Source organism: Drosophila grimshawi, unplaced genomic scaffold, assembly GCF_018153295.1.
Source record: "Drosophila grimshawi isolate 15287-2541.00 unplaced genomic scaffold, ASM1815329v1 contig_1377, whole genome shotgun sequence".
In the NCBI taxonomy this organism is placed as follows: Eukaryota; Metazoa; Arthropoda; class Insecta; order Diptera; family Drosophilidae; genus Drosophila; species Drosophila grimshawi.
In genome coordinates, this window is record NW_025062900.1 from 3,932,935 (window position 1) to 3,950,825 (window position 17,891).

At 39.3% G+C, this 17,891-nt stretch overlaps 4 protein-coding genes and 1 long non-coding RNA gene across 6 annotated transcripts; 2 read left to right on the forward strand and 3 right to left on the reverse strand.

Annotated features, from left to right (window-relative positions):
* Positions 1-261: 261 nt before the first annotated feature.
* On the reverse strand, positions 262-3,836 carry LOC6562396 (engulfment and cell motility protein 1). Its single transcript, XM_001989138.2, has 4 exons — positions 3,619-3,836; positions 1,884-2,921; positions 1,163-1,714; positions 262-786 (listed from the first exon to the last, which is right to left on the reverse strand). Exons 1-4 carry the CDS (start codon positions 3,728-3,730, stop codon positions 287-289), a joined length of 2,202 nt encoding a protein of 733 aa, XP_001989174.1. The 5' UTR covers positions 3,731-3,836; the 3' UTR covers positions 262-286.
* Positions 3,837-3,949: 113 nt separating this feature from the next.
* LOC6562395 (tRNA (cytosine(38)-C(5))-methyltransferase) lies at positions 3,950-5,222 on the reverse strand. 2 transcript variants are annotated; one of them, XM_001989137.3, is made up of 2 exons: positions 5,034-5,222; positions 3,950-4,975 (listed from the first exon to the last, which is right to left on the reverse strand). In XM_001989137.3, exons 1-2 carry the CDS (start codon positions 5,092-5,094, stop codon positions 4,011-4,013), a joined length of 1,026 nt encoding a protein of 341 aa, XP_001989173.2. In that variant the 5' UTR covers positions 5,095-5,222; the 3' UTR covers positions 3,950-4,010. The 2 variants fall into 2 exon arrangements, with proteins under 2 accessions (XP_001989173.2, XP_032591819.1); XM_032735928.1 differs by having other exon boundaries at positions 3,956-4,975; positions 5,030-5,060.
* Positions 5,190-6,996, forward strand: LOC6562394 (probable ribosome production factor 1). Its single transcript, XM_001989136.2, has one exon. The coding sequence runs from the start codon at positions 5,524-5,526 to the stop codon at positions 6,724-6,726; it is 1,203 nt and encodes a 400-aa protein (XP_001989172.1). The 5' UTR covers positions 5,190-5,523; the 3' UTR covers positions 6,727-6,996.
* LOC6562393 (peroxisomal biogenesis factor 19) lies at positions 6,891-8,727 on the reverse strand. The gene is made up of 5 exons (XM_001989135.2): positions 8,561-8,727; positions 8,368-8,485; positions 7,993-8,296; positions 7,770-7,933; positions 6,891-7,423 (listed from the first exon to the last, which is right to left on the reverse strand). Exons 1-5 carry the CDS (start codon positions 8,613-8,615, stop codon positions 7,183-7,185), a joined length of 882 nt encoding a protein of 293 aa, XP_001989171.1. The 5' UTR covers positions 8,616-8,727; the 3' UTR covers positions 6,891-7,182.
* An 8,192-nt stretch (positions 8,728-16,919) lies between these two features.
* LOC116805340 lies at positions 16,920-17,492 on the forward strand. The gene is made up of 3 exons (XR_004365136.1): positions 16,920-17,064; positions 17,157-17,349; positions 17,430-17,492. It is a non-coding gene; the product is annotated as an uncharacterized LOC116805340 (long non-coding RNA).
* Positions 17,493-17,891: the final 399 nt, after the last annotated feature.

The following is a 17,891-nucleotide window of genomic DNA, read 5'->3' on the forward strand; positions in this document are numbered from 1 at the left end:
CTCTATTTATATATTAAAAATTATATACTTAACATAATTAATTAAAGAAAAAATGATAAATGTAAATTGCTAATGGGCAGCGAAGAACTGCTTCAATTTGTTCATTTTAGTTTAGAAATTGCACAGCTAATACTACATAATCAGATCAGATCGGAGGAGAGAAATGATTCCATTCTCTGCTGTATAAATGATTACACTTTGGCATGTATTTTGGGATGATTGGTTATAGAATGATTAATATTGCATACAGAAAAGAGAAAATCAAAGCAAAATACTTTATTCCTGTTTAGCTTTCAAAGCAAAAGTCATAGTTCTCGGGATCTTCGGGTATGGGCGGAGGATCCTTGCTAATGTCCACGCCCTCCGTATCGAGCAGTCGCAACTTGATCTCCATCGAGAGCAGTGTGTCAAAGTCCTCCTTCTTCTGCTTGCTACTCATCTCCTGGCCGAGCAGCGCATTGATGCCATCTGTCCAATAATTGAAGACACTCTCATCGGGCGCCACAAAGTCCAGCGTCGAGTGATCCATGGTCTCGAACGTTATCGAAAAGGCTAAATTTACGGGAGATTTTCGCGTACGCGTCTCTTTCATATGCGGACACTCTTTGCCCTCGAGCAGCTGCTTGATATCGATGATGGGCAACTTCTTGGGCAGATCCTCCAGCGTCGGTATATTCTTCTCGTCACAATCTCCATAGTGAATAACCTTGTGATTGGGCGAGAGACGTGCATACCAGAATTTATCTTTGGTCCGTGCGCCGCGCAAATATTTCGAGAAACGTGTGCCTGAAAAGAAAGGAATATAAAACAAAATTAGTGATTTGATAAGTAAGAATAAGTATAATAAGATTGAGAATAAGTATAAGAATGAATAAGTAAAAATGCTGTAGTCGAGTGAGTTTTGCACACCCAAATGTAAGCTGAACTGCGAGTGCTCTTATTTCTTATGGCTGGATATCAACTAGAATTTGAATGTTTTTTGTTCGATCTTGATGAAATTTAAGCGGTTGATAAAAAATCTATCAATATGTATTTTTTATTAATTAGAAGCCTCTGCCCTTAAAATTGTGGCATTTATTGCTATCGGAAACGATATGTATCGTTATTATCGAAATGGAGACAGTTATAAAGAAAATGAAATAAGCTTTAAGATTCGACTTACCCTCGACTAAAAATGAGAGACGCTGCTGCTTAATCAATTCCACAATTTGCGGGGATATTTTCTCTTTGAGCTTGACAATGGCCGATGCCGTCGAATCGCATTCCTCCTTCGAGGTGCGCTCCTGTTGGCGCAGCGTTGTGATCTGCTGATATGTCAGCAAAGCGATCTTGCTGCGAAACTCCTCCAGGTTGTCGGGTCGTCCTTTCAAGATGCGCTTTATCTGCTCTCGCACCACACTGCACACCTTCTGAAAGTCCTCGGCCGTGGCGCGCATATCCTTCCATGTGCGATTCAATGTGATCACACAAATGCAAAAGAACTCCTCAAAGGGATAATCGTGTGTAAAGAACATCGGTTGAAAGTCACCCGATTGCTCTGCGGGTGGTTCGCCAATTCGCAGAATGTCGCACAGCAGTTTCACCAGCTCAATGGAGGTCCTGCCGAAAGGACACTCGTGCTCATCGGCACGGCATGAGTTCTCGTGCACGATCTTCGTGTACTGCTGCGTGTAGGTGCGAGCAAAATATACCATGCAGTCCAGTGCCAACATCCCTGACAGCAAAAATGTTTGTAATCAATAACCATATATTTCATAATTTCATTTATCTTATATATATATTGTTAGAGGTGCAATCACTAAGAAAAAAGAAATTGCTTGTAAAAATCGGTTTTGTTATTAACCAGTCGAATTAAAATTTTTGTTTCATTTAAAGTCTCTTACCCGGTGGCGTTTCGATAAAGTCCTGAGCTGGATTGATGTCGCACTTGAAACCGAGTTTCTTGTAGTATTGCGAAAAGTTGACGTTGCCACCGCCGGAGCCGCCACCACCCCCACTGCCACCACCACTGCCGCCACCACGACGAATATCATCGCTCATGGTAAGAGTGCCGGCATAATCATCGAAAGCAGTGCGTCGCAAATACTTGATCTTCTCGTGGGCATCCTGATCCTGGGCCATCATCTTCATGCGCATCCGCTTCTCGAGCAGACCCAGCGTCAGAGTTTGCAGCACATACAGCTGATGGGTCATCTCGGTGCTCAGTCCATTGCCAATCAAAGCCAATCGATATTGTTTCTCACTAATCTTCTTCGCGATTTCTCGTTTTCTTTGCTCGTCTGCCTTCATGAAGATGGCATTGAGGAGAGCTATGGCATTCTGCCGCATCACCGCCGAGTTAACCTCCTGGAGAAGTGTCAGTATATCCTGGAGATCAATCTTCATAGAAACAAGTGAATGTTTGCTGCTGCTCTGCACGATATTCTCGAGATTCGAGAGCGCACTTTCGCCACAATCGGTGGGATAGTCTTTGAATTTTTGCACAATTTGAATGTTGCGTTCGACAAAGGACTTTTCCGGCACCTCCCAGGAGACGGTGCCGTGCTCCATGAGCTCCACAAAGCTGGCAAGGCTATACATGAGTATATCCTTATCCTTTTGGCCCTCATCCTCGATCATTTTGATCAGTATATCGAGACCCTTCTCCTTGATGAACTCCAGCGCAAAGGTGTGATCCATGCTCAGCTTGGTCAACTCTTTGAGACGTTGTGCCTTATCCTGGGCACTGCCATTGATCAGTATTTCAAGCGCATCGCTGGCCGTCTTTGACGGTGAATACTGTAGCCGTAACACAGAGCCGTTTTTAATCTCATTACGATTCTTTTCCGTGACATATTTCATGTTGTTCGTCTCGCAGAATTGCAGCGCATAATTCTGATGATCACTAATCGACCAACTGTTGCAGATCTCCTGGATTTTACCTGGAAATTCGAGTGGTTTTGATTATTATACTGTTTGCAAGTTGTATATATTATTATTTATTTAATAGCAAAATACTAATGTGAGAAATGAGTAAGCAATTTCTGAGTTTTTATTACTGCTATACTATAAATATATTATTATTTTTACATATAATCATTTACTACTTAGTCTTTACACAGAAAACTACGACTTCTAGAATTTGGACGGCAATTCCAAAGAGTTTAATACCTATTAAATATACCTATTCACATATTACTGTTAATATATGCATTACTATCATTTACTATTTAGTTTTTAAACAGTAAATTGCCACTATTAAAGAGAAGTATTTATGGGTGTAACTGTCACATAGTATTAACACATAGTCTACTGTTGTAAACCCTTCCCAAATGATTAATTAACAAACTCTTTCTTGTTCCCTCCCACACTTCCCCTTTCCACATTTCCACTTCAGACTTCCTGTCGCGTCCGTGCATTTTAATGAGGGCTGATGACGCCGATGTCAAGCAAACACAAGCACAGCAGCCGCAAAGGGCGTTGGCGCTGCATTTCAAGCTTCCAAACAAACATCCAACACTAAAACAATAACTATATTATCAACTGTACCCCCATCAAAGACTTACAGTGTCACAGCAGCAACAATACCCATTGTTTTAATTGGTATAAAAAGAAATAAGTTCATTTATTCATACATACTTGCAAGCGGATGTCGCTGATCGAGATTTATTAGTTGCGCCATATGGTTCTCGCGCTCAACAGCGATTTTTACTATATGCGCATCCTTCACCGGCATCTTTTTCGGTATCATTTTGATCAGTTGCACTTATAATAACTATATATTAGCCAGAGTTTATTATTATTGTTTTCTTTTTCGGTAGCTCGAGTTTTGTGATTAATTTGGCCTGCTGCTTATTGTTATCGACACTTCGATATAAGCAACTGCATGCGATAGTTGTCAGCCAGGGCTGCATGAACATATATTTGCTTGCTATCGATAAACTATGTCAATTGAGCGCAATCTTAAATGTTTCGTTATACAAAATAAGCTTTATTAAATACGCATAAAAAGCAAGGTACAATTATTAATATTATGATGTTAACAATTTGAGCAGTTCGCCCACAACACGAACATTAATGCTGTTGCCAAGCAATCGGTATTTTTGACGATTTGTGGTCTCAGCAGGAAATTCAAAGTATTCGGGAAAACTCATAAGACGCGCCACTTCTCGCGGAGTAAAATAGCGCAATTTCAATTGTCTCAAGAGTTCCAATCTTCGACGTTGTGCTTCATCTGACCCTGTGTCGATTTGTTTAACTGCCTCGAAGATGCTGTGGGCTTGCTCCTCTGACAACGGAGTAAACGCTGAACCTGTGCCTTCTGTATAATGGGTATATCCCTTGGTAAAGCACATCGATCTGCTCTGGCTGGGATGGATGATGTCCATGACGAGCACCCGCTTGCTTAACACATCATCGGGCACAAGTGTTTCATCCGACACATTTGGCTCAACAATGCTGGATATTTTGCTCATGGTCTGCTGACTAGCATTATTAGTTTCTGCCGCCGGCATATGTTCCCAGATTTTACCTCCAGCGAAATCAAAATCTTTACTTTTCCGAGCAATGCAATAATACCGATATCGCGTATTTGGCACACTGAACTGTGTGGGCGTTAGAATAAATTCGCGCCAGTGGAAGCCAGCTTTTTCGAGTGCCTCAATGAACTGCTGACGCGCCTGGGATGCCTCAAATCCCTTGACGTTCTCCATGAGCACATAATCCAGAGTCTCACAGAACGGCAACAGACAGCAGAGATGGGAGAGAGCACAAGAACGTTTATCGTCCACGTCCCGTTGCAGTCCCTGGCGAGTGTGCGGTTGACATGGCGGTGACATAAGCAGCACGTTGGCATTCAGTTGCCTCACCTCCTTCTCACTCAAGCTTTGAATGTTTCTCGTCTTTAGATGCGTTGTTCCATAATTATGGACATAAACCGCATTGGCGACTGTATTCACATCCAATGCGGCGACAACTTCGCCCGGCAGCTGTGCATCTGCAAGTTGTATGATTGAAGCTGCTTGGTGAGTGTTATATGTGCTCTACTTACTTACATTTAAAGGCATAATGCATGCCACCAATGCCACTAAATAATTCCAACACGCGAAATTCCATTTTCAGTTTGTTTACTTTTTCAACAGCAGGCTTTCAAACAGCTGCTTGCCATTCCGTAATTGCCGTGTTTGATATTCACGTGTGACTGACACTTTCGACAAGAAGCAGAACGTCAACACGCGCCGGCTTGTAGTTTATATTGATCTTTTAATTAACTGAAAGGTGTTTGTAATATTAGGAGAAATTAGATGCTCCATAAGTGTTGTATGTGTATAAACTTACTATGATTTAAAGGCATAACGCATGCCACTAAATAATTCCGGCAAACTAAATGCCATTTTCAGTCTGCTTACCTTTTATACAGTTGTTTGCCATTCCGCGAAATACGTTTTGTAATTCACCAAAAACATACTCTCGTTTGAATGACACTTACGATAAGAAGAAGAACATCAACACGTGCCGCATTGTTTTTTAATTCGTTGAAAGGATATGGGTAAAATTAAAAGAAAACCACAACCACCACCCATTGAAGAGGATTCAGATAGTGACTCCAGCTTTGCGGAAGAGGAAATGGAGGCAGAAGCAAATGTTGATGCACAAGAGCCAGTCACCGACAGCAGCGATGACAGCGACATGGAAATGGACACTAAAAAGCCAAAGAATAATGTTGAAAAGGAAGAAGCTGCTGATGAAAGTGCTGCAGATGAAGGTGAGGATGAAGATGAGGACGACGATGACGATGATGAGGATGAAGATAATGCCGATGATGATAAGAAGAAGGCGCGTCTGCCTGTGCTGAATCCACTCAGCTTGATGAAAAATAAAGAACAGCGCACAGCTCTATTCCGTAAAATGAAAAAGGAGAAGCACAAGAAGAAGATGCAGGAGCGTCGAGCCCGTCGTAAGGCGGGCCTACCAGCGAATCCGGGGCACACCATCGAAAGTCTGCGCGAGAAAGATCAAACGGAGGTGAGCAATCTCAACGATTCAGATAACGAGGAGTTGCGCAAAGAGCTGGAAATCGATGATTTCAGCACATATTTCGAGAGGATTTACGAGCCGAAGGTGCTCATCACATTCGCCGACAATCCGGTGACGAAGACACGCAAATTTGGCCTGGAACTCTCGCGTATATTTCCCAATGCTCTCGTCAAAATACGAAACAAGGCGTCGGTGAAAAAGATCTGCAAAAGTGCGGAACGGGAACAGTTTACGGATGTGGTCATCATCAATGAGGATCGACGCCAGCCAAATGCGTTGCTCGTCATCCACTTGCCCAACGGACCGACGGCACACTTTAAGCTCTCCAACGTGAAGCTGACGACGGACATTAAGCGGGATCACAAAGAGATAACGAAGCATCGACCGGAGGTGATCTTAACCAATTTTACGACACGCTTGGGTCTGACAGTGGGTCGCATGCTGGGCGCCCTCTTCCATCATGATCCCGAGTTTCGCGGCAGACGCGCAGCCACATTTCACAATCAGCGTGATTATATATTCTTTCGTCATCATCGCTACGAGTTCAACAAGGAGGGCAAACGGGTGAAGCTGCGGGAACTAGGCCCACGGTTCACGCTCAAGCTGCGTTCCCTGCAGGAGGGCACCTTCGACAGTAAGACGGGCGACTACGCATGGATCATCAGCAACAAGCGCCATGCCATGGAGTCCAGACGTCGCTTCTTCCTCTAGTTTAAGGACTTGTATGCCCTTGATTTGCTATTTATATTAATATATGTATATTGTATTTCGTGTGGGAAATAAGTATATAAATAAAAAGATAAGGGAATATATTAAAACAAATAATTCTGTAAAATTAGAGAGTAACCACCAGAGAAAAACTACCATCACTTCGATCGGCGTTGAATAATTCAAATTTAAATTGAATTGAAATATATTAATATATATATATTGTATTTCGTGTGAGAAATAAGTATATAATTAAAAAGTTCTGGCATTATATAAAACCAAATAATTCTCTTTAAGCAGAAAGAGGGAGCTATAACCACCAGAGGAACAGAAAAAAAAACCATCACTTCGATCTATGTTAAATAATTGATGATGTCCTTAATGCTAAATGTGCAACATTCAACAGTCAGCAGCATTGGCACTCCACGAGGAACGACAAGGCGCCCTACCACACAAGCATTACATTGTGGGGCACTGGGGACCACCGACGCCGCCAGCGACTGCTGTCGGATCTCCGAATGGCAAATCTCCGCCCGTCTCGGCCAATATCTCTGCCGGCGGTTGCCCGTAATCCTGTAGCTTGCGCATATCATCCAGAACCTGACGGAATTTCTCACGCTTGACGGTGGGCGAATCATCCGCTTTTTCACTCTGCAAATGCCCCTCAATCACCTTGTAGAGCTCGAGCTGCTTTTGGTATCTGTAAATTAGATAAAAAGTTGATTAATTTAAGAGCTACAGACTAGACAATCATACTTAATAGATATATCAATCATACTTAATAGATAGATGGTATATAATGAAATTGTATTGTCAATAGATAGACTTTGATCTCTGGGAATAAATAATCTTTGGTTATACATATTATCCTCTAAAATTAAACTGCAACTGGCCATTTAATGAGTTTCAATTTCAGAAATCCGAGACAAGTGTTTATACCTTATATATGATTTATATGTATATGTATATCTGACTCATATTTTCTTTAAACAGCTGTGCACAAAACGCAGCTTATATTTCATGTACCTACAAAAGTATATAATTACCTCTCCTTATCCTCGGCAGACAGCTTTGTGTCATTCTCCTCCAGATATTTGGGATACTTTTCCAGGAGCTCCTTAATGCTGGGCAACAGAATCTCAGCGGAGAGCAGGCTCTGCATCATGCCCTCCATAAAAGGCAGAAAACTATTGCCATCAGCTTCACCGCCCTACACAAACAAATATACCAATTAATTGACTGGTTTTGAAATTAAATTGCCCAACTTACGACATCTAAATTCATGGAGCTGAACATGCTGGCGATATCATTTTCGGTGGCGGGTGCAGCCAGATTTTCGGTGCCTTCTTGGAGACCCTTGAGGGCCTGGGAAATGCTATCTGAATACTTGGAGACCTCATCGTCGTTGGCAGTGTTCTCGCCGCTTAGCGTTAAAGCGGCCGCCTCGGCCATTTTCTTAAAGCCAGCCATTATCTGATCCGGATCCTGTGGCAGAGGCGGTATATCGCCACTGGGCGTATCCGGACCACCGAACAATGTGTTCATTCTATCAGCCATAATCTTTGCCTGTTCGCTACAAAAGATCCAAAGTTCAAGTCCATAAAACAAATATGCAAAAATAAAAAAACAATCAATTTCACTTACATGAAAAATGCATCGGGATCTTCGAGGCCGCCGGCGGCGACTTCTGCTGCGCCATCTGTGGCAACTGCCTTTTCCGTCTTTGATCCACTCTGCGATTTATCGAAATCCTGCAAAGCATCTGTGCAAAAGGTTTTTTTTTGTTATATAAGCCTGCAATTCGATACGCTATGTAATTTCAATTGGCACTACTCACTGTCGAGCAGATTGTTCAGATCATCGGCATCTCCGTTTGACTTTTGTTCCGACATTCTGTTCAATTATATGTGGTCAATGATTTAATTACTGCAATAACTATGTAACAACTCTTGTTTTGCCATGAAACAGCACAAGTGTGTGCCGTTTGTGTGTGTGTAAAAGTTACGTGTGTGGGACGCAATTTATTTATTACCTTGTCGTCAAGTCTGTTTTTATGTTATCGATAGTTTTGTAGTCGCAATCAATGATTTTCTTTAGTTTTGCAAACGATGCGTATTAATATTTGCTAATGAATTCAATTCGAGCTCAGTTTGATTGAAGAAACGTAAAATAAGTCGCCATCTATATCAATGCTATTTGCAAGTTGCCATAAGTATCGATATCGATACCTTATCATACTTTTAACAGTTGAATAACAAAAGTATTGATTAATCGATATGAATGTTTTAACTAGCCCATCACCTAAATTCAAACTTGAGCGGGAAGCACACTTTTCATTCGAATATATTCGATCGACAAAATATTTACCTATCAAAAGTGAAAATATCGCAATTCCTTATTTATAGTTCGAATAAAAAAACATTTATTAATTGCATAAACAATTTATAATATATAATATAATATATAATTAAATTCCAATACATTTTGTTAAATTATGCAATAAAGGTTTTTTGTATTTTAATGAAACATTTTTGGGAACCATATTTTTAAATTTAAATAAATATTAAATAGAAAATATATAAAACATTTCTCATTTTCTTAATTATTGGAAGCTATGGTAAAACATAATCATAATTAATTATTTATTAAATAGCTTGTAATTTAGTTATTGTATGCCTGCCGCATGTATTTGTATTTAACAAACAAAATTGTTAAACTCTGACAAAAAAGGATTAGTGTATTTTGATCAAAAATGTTTTGACTTTTTGAATTTACTTTTGTGTTATCATTGTTACAAAGTGAATTGTTGGGCCACAGTCTGAAAGTGATGAAAATAAAACAAACCAAGGACATTAGGCGAAGATTATCTAAAATAATCACCCAAAATATTTATGGTTGTTTCGGGCGAAACACAAACACACTATAAGGTCATGCACCTTGCTGTGCAGACATGAAAATCGGCGACCAAAACTGCGACCAGAAACTTAAACCGCACATAGAGTAATACAGGGTAGCATTAGGGTAGCTCGGGTGGCTGTGATGGGCACCAAACGATGCGAAACAAATTCTGAAACCAGAACGATATATATACACCCAGTAACTAAGTGCTACATATGGGCGTCGGTAGGGAGTCGTCTTGAAGGTCATCCGAGGAGGAACCCTCCGGAGTCCCTAACTTATTCTCATATGGTTTGTTTGATTTTGCGTGAGTTTTTCTGTCTTAACCACACCGTTTACCAAAAGAGCAAATCGAATTTTCCAACTCTCATTCGCCACGCCGCCTTTTGTGGTAAGTTTGGGGCGTCATCTTTAAGGGTGCGTAGTTCCTATGAATATATTTATGTGTATTTTTGAGTGGGCGGAGCCTACCTGAAAATAATGCATAATTTACTGAATTAACTTTGAGTTTATTTGCTAATGGGTATTACATTCGAGAGTTTGGAAGAGGTTCTCTTATACTGACTAAATATTTATTAATCATCTGTTAAGAATATAAGAAAAATATTATTTTTATTATCCGTTATTAAAACAATTTATTTATTTTTCTATTAAAAAGAAGTAGCAAGTTAAAAAGTATATCTTAACTTATTTTTTTTTATAACATGCCAATCAACGCAAAGCTAATAAAAACCCTTTCCTTTGTCAATTCACAAATCAAACCAATCTTTTTTCATGGAATTTATGTGGTGCAAGTCAAAAAGTCAAAACAAAAGTCGAAAGATGTAAAAACCCTTTCTCATTTTAAAAACTAGAACTCGCTCTTTTTTGACTCAATTTTTGAAACAGACATAGTCATAAACAGTTTATGTCGCTAAGTGAAAAATAGAGGCGGAATAGAAAGTTACCTGAATAAGTTAAGACTGCAGCGCACGCAAATTTTCACGAGAAGTGTATTGAAACGAGGAACGGAACCATGTGCAGGACCTAAACCTTAAGTCCATCCTTAGTCCTCACATTCCACCGTCATAAAATGTGCATCTCACTGGCGTTTCGCTGCTCTTCCTGAGTTTCTTCTTCTTTATTTTTGTGTTTGGGAAACTTTGCGTATATCTCTATATATATAGTCGACCATATATCACTTGGTTGAGAATGCTGCGATTTCACGGTCACTGATCGCCTGCACAATATTATTTTCTATTTTTCTAACTTTTCGACATTTGCTTCTAGCGAAGCGGTCTGCGAATTTTTATGACCCTAACGCTATTGATCACGCCATAATAGATCGCTGATTGTTGCTAGAGATTGCCAATGATTGTGGTTTTATATGCCCATCCATTCAGACAAATGTCGCGTGTGCCAAGGGAAGAATATGCTCTACTCCTATATGTGAAGTCAAACTTGAACTTAAATATTACTTTGCATCTCTCATAATTGAAAAAGCTAACTTATTCTCTGCATGCCAAACTTTTCTTCGTTAAAGCCTAGCTGAGTTTGTAATACAAGTTTGTAGAATTTTCGAAATTATAGGAAATGTACTAATATTTTCAAAAATCACGTTTCAAGTTTATGTAAGTGCTATAGCTTCAACAACTGAACAATTCAATTCAATTCAAATATCTGAACGTTTTATTTCGAACTGTACATTTGTTTTAACTTTTTTCTTGAATTCTCTGCCGTGACAATTGCGATTACAGCACTTGCCAGTTTTCTTGGAAAACTGAGTGGCAGTTTTCTTTTGAAATCAACCAAATGGTAGACTAGCTGTGGTCTACAGCTGCTCCTCCCCCAACCCGTATAATCATCCCCATCCCCATGTCACCCCAAAAGGGCAATGAAGCAACAACGCCTTGTGCGTTTTTGTTTTTTGTGTCCGCCAAAGCGCTTAACGCTCAGCAGCCATATGCAAATGAGCCCTTGCGTCGTCTGTAGTCGGTTTGATCTTTGCTGAGGGTTGGCCAGCTCCAGCTTCTGTGGCAGTTGCATGCAACAGCCCAGCCTCATTTAATGTGGGTCGCGTTCTGAGTGATTAAGCGGAAATTAAGTGTGTGTTTGTTGTTTAATGCGTTGCTTGCAGCCTCTCAATTTGGCATGCTTACATTTTATATGTATGGGTTGGGCGTATTCATTTTTTGTCAGTCGATCAATTTTGGTATGTCAAATTTTGTATAGTTATTTCGAAATGTAAATAGGATTTTGTTTACTCAGAGTGCAAGCAATTAAAATCGATTTCAATTGAGTTCGAAAAAGCGCCCATTTTGAAAGACGCAGTGAACTTTATGCAATGACATAAGTTCAATTTGGATTGGGTATCGATATCCTTGTAACTGACAATTTTATGTACTTGTTACGCTTATCACAGTTGAGTATTTATTATTATGTATTTAATTTTTATGTGCTGGGCTGGACGTATTCATTTTTTGTCAGTCGATCAATGTGGTATGTCATTTGTGCAGTTATTACGAAATGTAAATACATTTCTTGTGAGCTTTGAGTTTTCATCGCTTCAGCTTCAGCAAGCAATAGTCGAAAATGTAACGTAATCCAAGCTGAGCTTACGTCAATGATAATAGCAACACTAATCGAATATCGATATCATTACGGCATCATTCGCGATGCATCTTCAAAACGCAGGCAGTGCTTTGATTAATGAACGAATTGAATAATTTTATTTAAATTCGCATATATCCTATACGAAGCGTTGCTAATGGTAAAACGCCGGCAACGATTCGAGTGGATGTGAGAAAAACGCCACCTAATTTTTTGAGCCGCTCTTTGTCGAGATCTTATAGACAAACGTGCTCATATATAAACATATATATATCTACACATTATATTCAATAGAGGATGATGAATAGCTGTTGATCAAGAGCAATAGCAATTACAAAATCGCATCCAACAGGTTGCTGGTGGAACCTCTTCGTATTTGACGGCAGTCAGCAAAACAAATTAATCTTGTTTGCCATCACTTTCTTTCGTGGCTGCGAAGTTTTTCCCCTGAAGCGTGAACGACCCGAGGAGCATTTCGCCTCCAGATGTTTGATTTCAGTCTGATGCTGCTGCTGATGCCGATGCTCTGTTCATTCTTTTCGAATTGTTGTTGTTCTTCTTGTTGGGTGCAGCCTACCTTGCGCCTTCTGTTTAATGATCAATTTGTTTGGCCTCTGATCGTGCCGACAGCGTTTAGCAGTTGCCACTCGATTTTCAACTCCAGCTCAGCCTAATGAGTTTCGTAAATGGTGGGTGTATGTGCCAGTGGCTCCTCTTCCTCTCTTCCTCTCTACTCCTCTACTCCTCTCGCTCCAACCTCCTCTTTGTGTTGGTGCAAAAAAACAAAAGAGTGCATCGCATTTTTGCCAGACATCGCGTCGTCATCTGTTTGCCTCTTGGCAGTTGCATAACTAGTTTTTTTGGTATGAAACTTAATCGCAAAAAAAATATAAATATATTTTAATGAATCTAAGCAATGCTTAAGCTTTGAGGTTTTCATATAAAATACATCAAGTAAATGATCAATAACCTAATAAATATGTAAATAGGGAAAAAGCAAAGATGGAAAACTATTTTGTATATCAAGTAATCCTAGCTAAACTCACCAAATATGCTTTTTTTACTAAGCTTGTATTATGAAATTAAAATGTCAACAATTCAACTCCTGCTTACTCCTGCTAAGATTAACGTACTTTCGTGTTTTATATTCTAGACAGTTTTAATTGCTGTTAGTTCTCATTTCTAATACCAAGTCAACTGTATTCCGAAATGTATTCTTAACAAAAATCAAACTGGAAATTTATCGCATTAATTTAAAAGGTTTTGCATAACGAGACTGACTGACTGAGTGACTGATAGATTGACTGAGTTTGCCGTGTCGAAATCGTGGTTAAATTTCCACTAACCGACGCTATTCTTTGACGCTTTGTGGCCAACCACTTGGATTATGTTTTTCACAATTTTTGTGGGCAGTTTCGACTCCCTCTCTGACTCTCCCCCTGTCTCTCTCACACTCTCTCTCTCTCTCTGTCTCTAAGATAGAGTTGGCTTTCAATTGAAATATGCAAATATGTTCATTTGCAGACAATGAAATTCGCTGGAAGTGAGCCATGTGACCCACAAACAACTAATGCCTTCAATTAGCCAAACTAAACAGGGTGCGAGCTGATCTCTGCTGAGGATGAGGAGTAGGAGAAGTTGAAGGAGGAGGTGTTTGAGGAGGAGGAAGCAAGGGTTAAAGGACTAATCGCAAATTCGCGTTGCTGCTGATCGGGTTAGAGATCAGGGAAAAGCCCTCGAATTGTGGGCGTTGTCTGCGTTAAGCCGCATCTCAGCTACCTGAGACGTCAGCCGGTTTCCTCTCAACTCAGCTCAACTCAACTCGCTGTTTGCAACTCGTTTACAAATGTTGATCAATAAAAGATCGGACTATCGCGGCGATTAGCCGCTATAATCGCTGTGTTCAGTTTGCTAGGACTAAAACTGGCATAAATATTTGACAAAAGTCAAAGTCAGCAGTTGTTTCAGCTCCTTCCTCTAAGCTGTTCGACTTTTCCCTCTAATCTCGCCGTTTGTTGGCTATTTGTTTGCATGCTTTAGCGGGGATTTCAGTTTTACGATCGCCTCCTTAAGCGTCTGCTCCTTGCATCCTGCATCCTTTGCCTGGAAGAGTGGCTCAGTGGGTTGCCGGGGGCAGCAACTGCTTTTGCACATTGTGTCTCTGTATTTACCAAAACTAACAACGGATTAGACCAGAAGTCAATCTCCGCCTGCTACACGATGGTGATTCTCTCTTTCCCCTTCCTTTAACTTGATCTTAACTCTACCGCTATTTAGAAGGAATTTCTATTTGTTACATTTGAAATCTAAGAAATTTAGGAAGTACATTCTTTGTATTTTATTGTAATTTTACTTTATTGATTTAAAAAATAATGCATTTCTATTTCTTTTTCTTATACTTTTATTTGCAATCGATTACTAAAATTCCTATTTAAAAACTGATTTTAGTTTGATTAATTTAGTTTGTTACTTAATATATTTTACTTAATCAGTTTCTCGACTTAAAACTTCCACAACTATTAATAAACAAATAAAAAAACGAATATATTTGTATTGGCTTAAAATTCTCATCAATTTGAGGTAAGCAGAACCGATTTTCAAATCGTTTTCCCATGCAAATCTTTTGAGCATTAGATTAATTTTAATTAGCAGGATATTGTTTTTTTAATACTTAAATATTAATTGTTTGGCACGACGGGCTTCGAAATATATAAAAAAAATACAAATAAAAACATTTGACCTAGAGACAGAAAAAATTATAATTAAATTTAAATGTTAAATGTTTAAATATTTTTCACCATGTCTTAGAATGTTCTCATTGCTGGTAGAATTTTTCTTTTTAAACGTGTTTTTAAAATTTAATAAAAGTACTGAATACTTTTCCATTTCATGTAACTTTACTTTAATAATATTAAATGCACTTTGATCTCACTCCCACTACATTCCGTCTCACTCCCACCCGCTGAGTGCTATCCACGCTGTTCCGGTTCAGAGTCTCAGTTTCAAATTATAATGTGTGTTTTATGGAAATTTGCTACACAACAAGACAAGCTACTGATATAGACATTAGGAGCTGAAAGTGCCAAGGCAAATGCAATGGGTAACAATCAAGGTCGTTAAAGACCACGGCTCTCTGTGTGTGTGTGTGTGTGTGTGTGTGTTTTGGCCAAAACGAATCGATTGGCCAACAGCAAAAAATGATAGAGAAATGTGCTGTTAAATATTTTACAATGATTGCGTGATGTTTTTGTGCATCTTGGTGTTAAACAAGCGTGGAGCAGCCACGACTAACCTAATTATAAATGGACCATAGACAGGTGTGTGTGGGCGTTGGATACCAAATGGGTGGCTATTGTGGGCGTGGCTCCAGTTGCATACACTTCAAAAAGGACTCTTTTGGGGACGCACGCTGAAATCTTCGCTGCCTTTCAGCAGGTACTGCAGGCACCGAGTAGCGTTAATATTCATTCATAGCGCCGTAGGTGGGCATCATAAAAAGTCTTTTAGCACTCTTTATTCATATGCCGGACATTTTTGCCGGCTTTAACTTTTCGTGGAAAATATATTTGCGAGAGTGCTACCTCCTACTGTTCATTGCCGTACACGGTACAGGGTACCGGGTACCGGGTACATGGTACGGCTTACGGTACGCTCGCAGATAGCGCAAAATTAGCGTTATATGATTTACCTTTTCAGTGCGCATTGTTAACACAAATCGAGAAATCAGCGAGGATCAGCTGAAAATTGAGATTGCTCTTGTACGATTCAATATTTGCTGGCTTCCACTCCATATCCCCAACAAAAATTTACCTAAAAATTAGAAAGTTGCTCTTGTCTTTACAAGTAGTTTCTAAATATACAAAATTCTGTTAGAAAGCCTTGCACTCAAGGAACAACTCAAATATATCGTATTTTTCTATAATTTTACCTCACTTTCAGACAAAATCTTTTCTTAAATTCAGAAACAAGTAATGAAATTTACAGCGTTGGCTTCTATATTAGCTCTGAGCTGTCGTCTGCCTAAATTAAACTAAATTATACGAACTTATAAACGATCTAAACAGTATACATGAAAAATTGTACAAAAATGCAAGATGAAATTACAAAAAAACCCCAGATTAGAGAAATATAGTTTCTGAATAATAAGGTGAGTTAACCATTGGCGCCAAGTATGGCGAATTTCTAAAATTCAGCTTGAATTTTCGTTTGCCGAGTGCAGACAAGGTCAGTTGTGTTCTCAAGGTCAGGCTGCGCGCAGGCGACAAATGTTTCCAGCCAGGCGACAAATGTTTCGCTTTGGTACTCCCGTTGGGTTTGCTTAACCAAGAAACCAACGGGCAGCCGTACCGAGCAGTAGAAACCCCGACATTGTTGGATTGCGGCCTCCGTTGTCCTTGCTCCTCGCTGCATTGCTCATTTGCAGGATGCGGAGAACGGAGCAAAGCATTCGTCACGAATTCCTTATAGCTTTGAATATACATATATATATATATTTATGTATGTATGTGTATATATCTAGTTGCATTATTACAATTTCCGCGCTGGCGTTTACCTTCTGCTTTCTGCCTTCTGCTGTGGCATCATTAATTTCACAGCTCTTGGCGCTCTCATTTTTTTTTTTTACCAACTCGATAGCTCAGTGGTTGCTATTGGCTTTCTTTATTTTCTTTCTTTTTTCGGCGTATTGTTTTCTTTCAGTGAACATGCGTTGCGTGAAATTTCATAATTAATCAAACTTATACGCTCTTGGGTTGGGAAAGACTCGACTCGAACACCAGCACCAGCACCAGGAGAACGCAGAGCGTGACAAGGATATGGTTTAAAAGGGATAAAAGTACTTGAGAGAACTTTAGAGTGAGTATCTCTAGGAAACTTCATAGAGATTAACAACGAACTAAATTCAAGAATGTGTATTCTTTATCACACTTATTACTACTTATTTAAAGTGAAAAAAGCGGCAACAATAACAGGCAGGAACATATTCTGAAATTAAGCTTTCTACTTGGGCTAAAAGTGATAAAAACAAACTTGAGAGATCTTTGGAGTTGGGAGGACGAGATAACTCCTTAGAGATGAACAACTAACTAAGATCAAGAATAAATAGTCTTGATACATGACTACGAATTAAACTGGCTCCAGGTCTGTTGTGATTAGAGATTATACACAATCACACAGAATCACTTTTGAATACTGCCAATTCTTATTTTATTACCTATTAGATTGAAACACTTTTGACCATATAAAGTTTTTGGACTGGCAAGTGCAAATAATTGTATAATTAAAGTTCGCTAAATAACTTTTCAAAAACTTATATAATATTAATATATTAATTATTAAAAGGAGTCACGTAATCATAATCTTAAACTTTTACTTAAAAGTAATTTTTACCAACCTGCACAAGGAACTGAGCTCTGTATATGGAGTTAGTCGACTTCCTCGACTCGTCTGTTTTGAAGAACTGTAGCAGAAATAGTAAGATTCTTCACCAATTTGCAGTCATTATTAATTGGCCACTAATGAGGTATCAATAAAGGATATAATACGCTTGTAAACTAATTAATACGCATACTCGATTGCATTACGCGTTTCATTCAATGTCTAATTCGATTACCAAGAATCCGTCTGCCATTCACACTGAACTGGGTCAAAGGGACAAGGACATTTAGCATAAAACACTTAAA

Excerpts from the sequence above, each read along its gene's own strand:
- LOC6562395 (XM_001989137.3), bottom strand. The coding sequence starts at position 5,094 with ATGGAATTTCGCGTGTTGGAATTATTTAGTGGCATTGGTGGCATGCAT. Across the intron at positions 4,976-5,033 it reads CATGCATTATGCCTTTAAAT|ATGCACAGCTGCCGGGCGAA; the intron begins GTAAGTAAGTAG and ends TACAACTTGCAG.
- LOC6562394 (XM_001989136.2), top strand. The coding sequence starts at position 5,524 with ATGGGTAAAATTAAAAGAAAACCACAACCACCACCCATTGAAGAGGAT.
- LOC6562393 (XM_001989135.2), bottom strand. The coding sequence starts at position 8,615 with ATGTCGGAACAAAAGTCAAACGGAGATGCCGATGATCTGAACAATCTG. Across the intron at positions 7,934-7,992 it reads GCTCCATGAATTTAGATGTC|GGCGGTGAAGCTGATGGCAA; the intron begins GTAAGTTGGGCA and ends TTGTTTGTGTAG. Across the intron at positions 7,424-7,769 it reads TCTGCCGAGGATAAGGAGAG|ATACCAAAAGCAGCTCGAGC; the intron begins GTAATTATATAC and ends TCTAATTTACAG.
- LOC6562396 (XM_001989138.2), bottom strand. The coding sequence starts at position 3,730 with ATGATACCGAAAAAGATGCCGGTGAAGGATGCGCATATAGTAAAAATC. Across the intron at positions 2,922-3,618 it reads TCAGCGACATCCGCTTGCAA|GTAAAATCCAGGAGATCTGC; the intron begins GTATGTATGAAT and ends TCGAATTTCCAG. Across the intron at positions 787-1,162 it reads TCTCTCATTTTTAGTCGAGG|GCACACGTTTCTCGAAATAT; the intron begins GTAAGTCGAATC and ends CTTTCTTTTCAG.